General features: G+C 37.3%; 1 protein-coding gene across 1 annotated transcript in view; it reads right to left on the reverse strand.

Moving 5' to 3' along the window:
* The window catches only part of gcgra (glucagon receptor a), a 24,743-nt gene extending 13,668 nt beyond the window's left edge, over window positions 1–11,075 (reverse strand). The window contains exons 1-12 of the mRNA XM_037688562.1: window positions 10,931–11,075; window positions 10,499–10,595; window positions 8,948–9,055; window positions 8,746–8,840; window positions 8,539–8,633; window positions 8,220–8,406; window positions 7,301–7,460; window positions 7,117–7,177; window positions 5,661–5,730; window positions 1,864–1,952; window positions 1,614–1,758; window positions 95–136 (exon numbers count right to left, since the gene is read on the reverse strand). Of these exons, the coding sequence (XP_037544490.1) occupies window positions 95–136; window positions 1,614–1,758; window positions 1,864–1,952; window positions 5,661–5,730; window positions 7,117–7,177; window positions 7,301–7,460; window positions 8,220–8,406; window positions 8,539–8,633; window positions 8,746–8,840; window positions 8,948–9,055; window positions 10,499–10,595; window positions 10,931–10,984 (1,203 nt within the window). The 5' untranslated portion in view covers window positions 10,985–11,075. The remainder of the gene's footprint in view (window positions 1–94; window positions 137–1,613; window positions 1,759–1,863; window positions 1,953–5,660; window positions 5,731–7,116; window positions 7,178–7,300; window positions 7,461–8,219; window positions 8,407–8,538; window positions 8,634–8,745; window positions 8,841–8,947; window positions 9,056–10,498; window positions 10,596–10,930) is intronic.
* Between the last annotated feature and the right edge of the window lie 476 nt (window positions 11,076–11,551).

Consider the following 11,551-nt stretch of genomic DNA (forward strand, 5'->3'; position numbering starts at 1 on the left):
AAAAGGTGGGAAAATGGAAGCAAAATATAACATTATATATAGATAGAGATAGATGAATATATATATAACATTTTGTGTGGCTGAGGACACTCACTTCATTGTTGACAAAACAGTACAAGATGGCCACCAGCAGACCCTGAGAAGACAATCAGCATGGGATCAGTCTCTATCATTGTTTAATTCAGTTCAGTTTTTTTATATAGCGCCAAGTCACAACAGAAGTCATCTCAGAGCACAGAACAGAAACATTCATATATAAAAATAATAATTTAACAATATGTATCTGAGGAGCAGACTGCTTTGTATTTAACTCCATCACAGAACTCTCATCTTGAGCAAGCATGAAGGCGACAGTGGAAAGGAAAAACTCCCTCATGAAGAAGAAACCTTTAGCAGAACCAGACTCAGGACAAGTGGCCATCTGCTTTGACCGGCTGGGTTTGAGAGGAACAGATACACAATGGCAGGTCGAGAATCACATTAAGATAGAAATAATATCAAATGAAAACAATTTGTTTGTAACAATTCATTTAAGGAAATGAGGTCAATTTGTCCTCCAGTAGTCTAAACCTATAGCAGTATAATAAGCCAACCCTAACTATAGGATTTATCAAAAGGAAAGTTTTAAACCCGGTCTTAAAACTGGACAATGTGTCAGCCTCACAGACAGAAACTGGAAGTTGGTTCCACAAGAGAGGAGCCTGATAACTGAAAGATCTTCCTCCCATTTTACGCTTGGAAACTCTAGGATCCGTGAGTAAACCTGCAGTCTGAGAGCGAAGTGCTCTGTTTGGAAAATGTGAAATATTGTTCTAGAAAACGTTTGATTTTAGACCAAATTAAAACCAAAATGCAAATCATGAAGTTCAAACAAAAAAAAGAAAAAGATTTGTTTTGGGCGTAAAACTTTTTTATAGACAAAAGAAAAATCGCTTCCTGTAAATGTTTCATTCCCACTCATGTGACCAAGAACAACTGCCTCTTCTGCCTGTTGCACTTCTGTCCTCATCGCTAAATCACCTCTACAGCAGCTCTGCTCCAGAAAATCTGACAACTTTCTCTGTGTGTGTCAGAAAAAACAACAAAAAAAAACAATGTGTCGTCTGTGTGTCGTAGAGCGTGGCTACGTCGTTGATCAGAGGAGACACGTCGTGAACTGAGCCCACAGCAAGCAGGGATTGGAACTGAAGCTCTCACACCGAGCTAAAGTAAACAAGCTTGCACGCTTGCAGAGATGATGAAATACTATAAACGCTAAATGCAACCTATAGCTACATGCTGAAACAGATTAAAGCTGGATTTTTATTGAATGCAAAGAGAAAAATAAATAAATTTATAAATAAAACATCTGTGGTCACAGCTGTCCTCTGCATATTTCCTCTCTTGCTCTGTTTGTGACTCATCTGTCATATTGCTCTCTAAAGCTTAAAGGTCCCTGTCATTGTTGTTAACTATCTGCTTGAATAATTACAGTATTCTCATATAATCCCTTCTGACGCAGCCAAAAAAAAACCACCTCCAGATTAGCAATAGGTGTTTTCACATCCCTGATAATGACCACTAATGGTTGGAGCACGCAAAGAAGCAATAAAAAACTGTTTTTATGATCCGACCTGGAAGGAGGAGAAGAAGAGATCAACGAAGAGCTTTGTGTGACGTAAACTGATGGTCGCGCTGGTGTACTCGTCCGTCACAAAAATAAACACCACCTGATGGATCCCTAGAAGAGGGATCAGGGTTAAAGTTGATTTTGCCAATCTGAAGAAACAAAAAAAAAAAAAAAGAGAAAGCTTCAAACTAAGTTGCAAGAAAGAAAGCACAAAGACACAATTGCAGAAAATGTAATCTGAAATTAAAACTCACCTGACTTTATAATCCGTGTATCTCATTTGATGTGCTCGAAGTTTTGAAACAAGAATTTTGATAATATGAATAAAGATGAGGAAGTTGATCTGTAAAAAACCCCCCAAAAATACAGAAAGATGCTGAAACAAATGCTGAAAGTCAAATTTGTATTTTTAATCTACCATATTTTTTGGACTATAGGGTGCACCGGATTACAAGGTGCATTAAGGAAAACTAAAATAATTTGACAGATTTTTGAGCTCCGTGTACCACATGAAATCGGTTCGAGGTGAGTAAGCACAACCAGAATTAATATATAAGGTGCACCAGATTATGACTCACTGTGGATTTTTGAGAAGATGAAAGGATTTTAAGTGCGCATTATAGTCTGAAAATTACGGTATATTTTCCAGCTTATTCCAGCTAATCAAAAAACATGTTAGACAAAAATTACACGAGGTAATTAGGAGTCCCATGAAATGAGGTGTTGGATGTTTTTGTTTTGTAAGTGGTGCTGAATTGAACTGAGCAGACCTCATGTGTTTTATTGATATTCTACTGGAATGTGGCCATTCCCTGCGGAGGAACTGGATTTTTCCAGAAGCCACAAAGTTACTTAATATCCCCTTTTCACATTCCAACTCACCATCATCTGATAAAAGTATTCAGTTTTGATAAAGTGCTTTATGTCTGTGTGACTCTAAGCCATGTCTGTAATTCTGTCGTACAATATGTTATTCAATAACACATCGTTTTTATCCTAATTCTTGAATTTTGAGATAAAAAAAATAGACCTACCGTATTGTTCGGACTATAAGGTGCACTTAAAATCCTTTAATTTTCTCAAACATCGACAGTGAGCCTTATAATCCTGAGCCTTATGTATTAATTCTGGTTGTGCTTACAGACCTCGAACCGATTTTATGTGGTTATTGTGAATGAGTTGAATAAAGTTTGACTTGACTGTTACATTACAGTCAGAAAAATATGGTAAATGCTGATGGAGGATGATGGTTTTGAATAATCACAGCATTTTATCCATGATCCATGATTGTTATCAACTTTGTTGGGGAAAAAAATAAGCTTTTATAAAAGCAAATATTGATGATTTGCTTTAAGGTGTAGAATAAACAGAAGCATTAGGAATTATAAGCTCAGATTTAACTTTAACTTCAGCTTCAGATGATTAAACTGTCTCTGTTAAAACTATGGGAAGCCAAGACAGAACCAAAAGAGAGCTTGAAAAAGTTCCTGATCTAAAGCACACAATGTGATGTTTAAAACTGATGTAAGAGCACAAACACGCGCCTTCCACTGGGACGCTCGCGTTTATTGATGATGTGACAGAAAACAGAAGCAGCTTCTTGAAATCTGCAGCGTTCAGGAATCAGCTGTCTGCTCACAATCAACAAAACTAATGGGAACGTGCTTCACAGCGCAGACAGACAATGACCCAAAGCACGCAGCCCTGAGAGTTTCTCTGGACCAAAGAGTGGAAAACTCCACGGTGGTTTGGAAAAAAACAAATAATGACTCCAAATCGGTTCAAGTTGCAAAAGCAAAAGCTTGAAGATCCACAGAGAAACACGACAAAAGAAAGTACACAAAAAGCAGCACACATTTCAATGACGACTGCAGGTCGGAGACTTCTGGCAGTTGTTCAGTTATTTTATACAAACATTTAGTTAATCCGTTGACATATCAAAGAATTAAAATTCAAAACTTCTTCCTCCATTAAATCTTCAAAATAAATCGGGGCATCTTCATTTTACACTACTATAAACAGCAGCTCAGGGTTTTGGTGATCATTGTAATAAATAAAAGGTCAACTCCTTGTCAAAATAAGCCACTTTCTATTTTAATCTGCACCCACTAAATGTATAAAAAGTAAAAAAGCTTTTTCACACCAGCTGGCTGACATTTCAGGACACAGCAGGTGTTCTTCTGATGGAAATCCCTCATGATGCAACCTTTATGGTTTTCATTTTTCTGCGTTTAACCTACAGAAAATGTGTCCGTCCTAATTTGGACGTTTAAACGGTTTTCTGATTTTCACTTCAGCTGTAATCTGACTGCATTAACTTGGTTTAAATTAAATAATAGTGTGAATGAGGCATTCACGCTATTGTGAACCATTTTTCTTCTGTACATTTTTCTCATTCCATAATTTTTGTGCTATTTGAACAAATCATAAATCAAAACGTTCAGCTCGTTCAGGAGAAGGGTGCTACGACTTTAGGTATTGGTGCAACTTTAGCTTTTTGAGATATTTAGCCTTTTCTGCCACTGTTTTCCTTACAGGAAATGAATTGAGCTCATTTTACATCCTTCAAATCTTTAGATCTCTTTACAACCTTTTACTGCTCCTTTCACATTTTGTTCTGGTTCAGCTTCTTTCAGCTTCCTTGTGTAAATTTAAACTTGTTTTCAGCTACTTTCAGCTAATTTTAGCTGTTTTGTCCAGCTGTTTTGTGCTCGTTTCAGGATCTTTATGCTAATTACAACATTTTTGTGCTTCTTCTAACTTCTTTCTGCTAATTTCAGCTTGTTATGCTCCTTTCAGCTTATTTCTGCAAGTTTCATCTATTCCTGCTATTTCAGCTATTATTTAGATAATTAAATGCTAATTTTAGCTTTTTCAGCTAATTCCAATTTTGTTGCACTCATTTAAACTTTTTTCAGCTTAATTCAGCTAAAATGAGCTCACTCAACTCGTCTGGTAATTTAAGCTTCTTTCTGCTTTTTTAGCCACTGTTTGGCTGATATTTGCTAATTTCAGCTTTTTTCAGATAATTTCCACTTTTTGTGCTCATTTTTGCTTATTACAGCCTAATTGGGCAAACATATGTTCTTTCTGTTTTTAAAAAAAATGCCAATTCAAGCTTGTTCAACCTTTTCAGCTATAGATTTTTAGCATATTTCAGCTACTACTCAGCTGTTTTCAGATGTCAAGTTTTTCATGATAATTTCTGCTACTTTCAGCCTACCGGTAATTATATTATTTCAGCTAATTTCAACTTGTTAAGCTCCTTTAAGCTTGTTCTGTTTCAGTTATTTCAGCTACTATTTAGCTGTTTTTATGCTAATATTAGCTTTTTCAGCTAAGTCCATATGTTTTGCACTCATTTCAACTTTTGTGTTCTTTCTGCTTTCTTTTGCTGATTTACGCTTGTTCTACATTTTCAGCTACGTTTCAGCATGTGTTTTTTTTTTATAGCTAATGTCAGCTATTTTTCAGCAAGTTCTTCTGCAAGAAGCATTCACACTGCATTTTTGCAGAAAATGTAATTTCTCTAGTTACGTGTTTCTGTGTTTTAAACTCTTTTCTACCTTGTACATTCGTCTGCTCAGCTGTGAATTTTGAAAATGATGAGATGAGAACAAGGGGAACAAAACAAGGACCAGCCCTGCTAGTACTCCAAAACAAATCAAACACAGGAATTCCTGCGGGATACCAGCCACTTAGCAGGACGATTAATGCATAGAAACTGCCAGGATGTCTGGCTTCACGTAGGAGAGACAACAAAACACACCTAAATAAATGCTCTGAACTGACCCCAGCAGTGCACATGTGAACTGAAACGCTTCCAAAATGCTAGATCTGAAGCATAGTCGGGCTTTCACACTTTATGAATAAAGGATGTGTGTTTAATACTGCATAGAGTATGATTTGGTGCAGTCAAGTGGAAAGATGCCAGTTGCACATGCAGAAATTTCTGGATAACACACTTTTTGGCTGCTAAAGTTTAAACAAAGCTAAAAGAACATGTAAATAATAGATTAAACAGTAGAGTGACAATGAAAGCCAGAATTACCACAACAGCAAGAAGAATGGGTGCCCGGATTATCCACCAGTAATTCATGTTTATATTTTGCTCCCAACACCTGAAAAAGAAAAAATATAGACAAACATATCAACCAGAGAACACCAGTGATGTCTCCTGTGCTTTACAAACTTTGGATCTGTGCTTCTCACACTTTTGTTGCTTCTTCTAAAGTGGAAGTGAAGGAAGCTGCTGCAGCTTTTACATTTTTTACCTTACAACTCTGTCCCAAGATTTAAACAATATGGGTTTAAATACTTAAAAACCAGAGGAGTGTTGAAAGATGGTGTAGAATGTTAACATGGACTATTTAGAACAGTTTGTGTAGATGCTGACCATGTTTGGCAACCTGAATCAAAGAGTCATTTAATATAAATTAAATGCTGGAATAAACTAAACAGTGCAGCCTAAAACTGGGAAGAATATGCATTCATACAATACATATACATACAATAGTTTAATGTTTTTTTCCTACGGTAATTCTAGAGGTAGACCAGTTGATCAGTTTATTAGGCAGATATTTTAGACATTTTTTTAAAGCAGTGTTTTTATTTATTTATTCTTCTAAAAAGTAGTATCTCGTTCGATCCGAAGCAGGCAGTCTGATTTCCATCAGTTGCGCTCAGTCTGCCCCTCCTTCGAGACGCAATGATTAGAAATTACCAAACCAAACACTCGTCAGAAACAAAAAAATTATATATTTTACATCATTTGACCCACTAACACAAAACTAATGTTAAACTTCTCTAATAGACCTGACACACAACACGCCATGATTTATTTCTCATCTTAAAGCATTTTCTAATTAGTTACTGAGCAAAAAGCATGATTTTTGAACAAATAAATTATGTAAAATTAGATAATGCTTTAAAATGAGAAATGAATGAGGGTGCCTCATCTGTCAGGTCTAGCAGAGTAGTTTAACACAAGTTTTGTGTCAGTGGGTCACATGACATGAAAATTATTGTGCAACAACCACTGAATCTCTGATTTCTTTGTTATGTAGCTTTGAAATTTTATAAAAGCTGATACATTCATTCAACAGCAAACTTAAAGTTGCAGTATGTAACTTTTATTTTAAATTTTCTTTTAATAAAAGTTACATATGTTTTTTACATATTTGTTAAAACTGTCACTATGTCGTGACAGTATAAGACAGATAATCTGTGAAAAGATTGAGCTCCAAGACTTGAGGTCTCGGACTCGACTTGGTCTCGGGTTAGGTGGTCTTGACTACAACCCTGATACATAGATACAGTATAGACTCAATTTTCTACTTTTTCCACTCCATTACAAAAAAACCTACTTTGTTTATTGTAATCTAAAAACTATTTTAATTATGACCTCGCTGCCTGACTCCTCAACAAACTGCATTGGCCACTAAAGAACTCAATATGACTTAGAATAAAAAAAAGTTTGTATAATGAAGAGTAAAAAGAACACTTACTCATGATCTTCAGAAATATGTTTAACAAAGACCCACGGCATGAGAAATATTAATGGTGTACCTGAAAACAAAAATATTTGTTATTTTTCACACTACTGTGCTACATGGTTCAAGCACAAAAACAATAATATAGCATTGATTTCTATGGATCCCCTGACCCGAACACAACAAACGGCCATCTCACCCCAACCGATGTACAGGTAGATTTTGAAGTAGTTTCTCTCTGTAAACACTGTGATGACCAGGAGGTTGTGAAGGTAGATGCCTTCCACCAGCAGCCAGTAGCTGTTAGCCATGATGCTGTACTGCATCATCACCACCGCCATGCGACAGCTAATCGATGTCTGCAAGAGAACAGGAGGATGAATTTTACAAAACCCCATCGAGGAGAGGAATGTTAAATACGTATCAGCTGAATGTGGTCAGATCGGCACTGGAGCAGATGAGATTTCCCCCCAAGCTTCAAGCTGACAGCAGGCAGATTGTACGAATGTAGCAACTTGCACAATTTTCTTGTGGTACGGAGCACAACACACAGTAAAGATAGGGATCTTCCCATCGTACACGGCTTGATGCTAACATCGGTGATGTGGTTTTTTTACCCTAACATGTCATTTTCTCTGAATATTCAACCATTTTAGTCCAACTTATTGTGCTATTTTATCTTTATTTTGTTCATAATACAAGAACAGCATGCATACATCTAGAAAACATTATATTAATAAGCCCTTTAAAGCAAGTTGTTGTCTAAATTTAAATTAATAATAATAATAACTTGCATAAATGGGCAATCTTTTAAGGTTTTATTATTGTTAGATTGTCCCCTGCATTATCAATATTTCTTAAAAAAAAAAAAAAAAATAGATCAACAGTACATTGCAATGGTGTAGTTTAACCATTAATAATTAAAACCGGGAAAACCTTTGGGATTTATGTTTAAAGTGCAGTCAGACATAAAATTGATACAGGAAACAATTTTCTGCATTACAGAACTAAACAAAAAAATAAAATTGGACAAACTGCTACAAATAAAAGGCTTGTGGATGGTTTTAGTAAGCAGTGTAAGGCTCGCTGTCACTCTCCCCTGTCAGTTCAATACTAACCACATTGTTGTCCAGCAGCTCCACTGGGGAGGATGCGCTGGGGAACGCCTGAACCTGGTCTCTGCTGAAGTCTTGTAATGTGTGGTTGGCCTCCAGCAGAGCATCTTTGATCAGGATTGACAGGGCTCGCAGGATGAAGGAGGCAAACAGATTCATGTGGATGTTGTTCCTCATGCAGTGCAACTTCCTGGCAAATAAGACACAAAATGGTTCTAAACGCTTCACTGTTGTGTATTTTTTACAAAACACTAAAGGTATTTGGGCCTCTTTTAGATGCAAAACCAAGATTTGTTTTATGATTCACAATCAATATCAATACCTGAAGAATATAAGAATGCCAAGAGCCAAAACCAAAGCCACCAGGGATAAGGAGTAGCCCACAGTGTACATGATACGAATATGTTCAAAGTAGTACTGCAAATTCAAACATATATAAACAATAAAGACGTTAGATATTTCTTTCCTTCGTTTAAAAATAACATTCTTCTGACGAAACAATTGTTTGTTCTTCTCTTGCCTTTCTTACCTTCCTCGAATCATCAGAGTCGCACTCGCTGGTATTCTTGGCTGTCACCCACAGGCCGTTGGCGTCACACTCCTGGTACACCATGCCATTTTGTACTGCACGTGTGCACAAATGCAAACTTTCATTGGAAAGTGCAGCCTTCACTTGACAGCAGCGTTACTCTGCAGTAATATGACAGGTGGACATCTATACCGTCTCTAACCTTTATAGTGCCATGGTAAGTACCACGGGCATGCCACGCTGACTGTAGTGTTGGGGAGTCCATCAGGCCAGCAGGCATACTTGTCAAAAGTCCGGTTGCACACAGGACCTGTGATATTTACATGTATAAAAAATAAGAAAAACATGAGTAAAATTAAAGCTAACATTCTTTTTAACTTCCTGATACCAAGTGTCCTCTTATGGGGACATTGATTATTTTTTTTATATAATTTTTTGAGAACTGCTTATCATAGAAAGCTGAAAATTAGTTTGCAGCGTAATTGGGAACTTCTGATCCCAAATTGCAAAAAAATATATAAAATGCAAAAATAAACCAACTGTCCTCATATGAGAACATCTTTTTTTTTCTTTCTAAAACCACTTCCTGTACCATGACAAAGTCTAGTTATTAACTTATTAGGTCCTACATGTACCTTGGAGAAAAAAAAAAAAAGTGCACCAAAGAAGGTTAATAAATCCATATCACCTGCTGCTTTGCACACCAAAGTTTTAAACAAAGATCTCACATGATCTGTGTGCACTCAGAGTAAGTGATGGGGATGACTTTCAGCTACCAACACATCTAATTTTAGATCAACATCTGTAAAATTGACTAAGTTGCAGCCATTTTGTGCTTGTTCATGTCATTTGGCTGATCCAACCATTTTAGGATTGACTGATGTATCCACTGGTTCATGTGCTATTTTGCTAACACAACGGCCAAATGAACACACAATATGTGTAACAGTGTCATTAAAGTGATCTCTACTGGAAGTCATTTTGGTTCATCTTTACCTCTACCTTTCCACATTTCATTATGTCTCTCGTCAGCGTTGATTATAGAGCACGGACTGCTGGATATTTAGGCAAACAATGTGATAAAGCTTATGCCCTCTACAGCTGCCAGCGTGTTTTCACACTAATGGACCTGCAGGAAATGTATATAAGAGCTGCAGCCCTGAGAGCTGAGAGGTGCAATTTTGCGTAAAGTGTGGGAAGTAGTTTTTTTTTTTTTTTTTAGATTGAGTGGACCTGCTCTCTTGTTTCTGGCCAAACAGTAGTGATTTGCAGACAGAAAATAAATCTGAAGGGCAGAATTCATCTTGTAGTTGAACAATTTCTCAACGAAGCATCACTTTGCACATGAGAAGTGGGACTGTGCTGCAAATATATTACTGGAAGCAACTGCAAGCTTAGTGGTTTTCTCATCGTGTGACCAGGGAGCGCATACTCCAGCCTCTCCGTTATGCGGTGACCAAACTATAACTCAGTTTGTTGTAACTGTCCAACAAGATAATAAAAAAATACAAATCATTTTACAAAACTGTAAGACGTTCCGTTTAAATATCTCTCGTGTACAAATAAAACTCTCTCAGGAACACTGTAAGGGGTAATAGTTTTTTATGTACATTTGAATGGCGTATCCAGAGAAAACCCACATTTACATGGGAAAAAGTGGACTCCGTGCAGGCCTCAACATTTCTTACTCATTTTAGTAAAAAAAAAAAAAACTTGAAAATGCAAGAAAAAAATCAACATATGTTTAGCTCACCGGTGCTGGGTGGATATAGACTGTTGTTACGTTCACACTCCTCCATATATAGTTTCCAGTCCTCCTTCAGCTTGTCCAACGTAGCAGCAGAAGACACCTGAGGAGGGGAGGGTGACACATAAAGGGGATAATTCAATAAAAAAATATTCTGTTACATCAAAAAGTTCTGGCATCTGCAAATGTTACAATGTCTAATGATAAGTTAAATGAAATATTCAGAATGAGAAGCATTCTAGCAAACAGCCATTTACTTATTTACCTCCAAACAGAGTGCAGGAAAGAAGGAAACAACCATCATGGCATGCAGAGCCCACTGACCGAGTGTAGTTCATGCATCATTTGTTTGGAGGATTTTAAGATTTAGATGAACTGTGTGCCTTCCTGTCTACATCTGTTGGTACATGTTTGTATGAGTGAGCTCTCAGGACCCACCTGGATGCTGCAGGAGACAATGAGCGCTGTCAGAAAGAGGAACAGCCCTGACATCCCTTATTCCTGCTGGTGATGCTGGAGGAGGGGAGACTGCAGGATGGAGGGGGGATTTCACCTCATAAGGGGGCTTATCTACACTTGCCACACAGCCTGAATGACACAGAGACACACAATCCATCAAAGTTCATTGGAAACACATTAACTTGGCTCTGATGGCCATATGTAACCAGATGAGCAAAACAGGAAAATGCTGGGCTACTTCTAACTCGGTGCAATTATTCCAAATTTAGAAGGAAGGCAAACAGAGAAGGCAAAATAAAGAGAACAGTTCAGTGCATGGTTTACTTGTGCTCAAACAGATTGTTATTTTAGAAACGATGGACAAGTTTTATCTTGATTTTGACAAAGCAAACACGCAGTTATAGAAGGTGTGGGACTGATTGATAGAGCAGGACGTTCAGAGAATTCCTCAAGGATACGCTGTTCCTTCCATCAGTGATCCAGTTGCAGCTCAGACCCGATGCACTCTCTCCGTTGGCTGCACCTTCACTTTAAAACCAATCAGATTTTTGGTTCAACGCGTATCCGTGTGTGCCAGAGGCCACTTACCTGGGTATCGAC

The sequence above is a fragment of the Nematolebias whitei genome, chromosome 15 (assembly GCF_014905685.2).
Source record: "Nematolebias whitei isolate Nwh7 chromosome 15, NemWhi1, whole genome shotgun sequence".
Taxonomy (NCBI): Eukaryota; Metazoa; Chordata; class Actinopteri; order Cyprinodontiformes; family Rivulidae; genus Nematolebias; species Nematolebias whitei.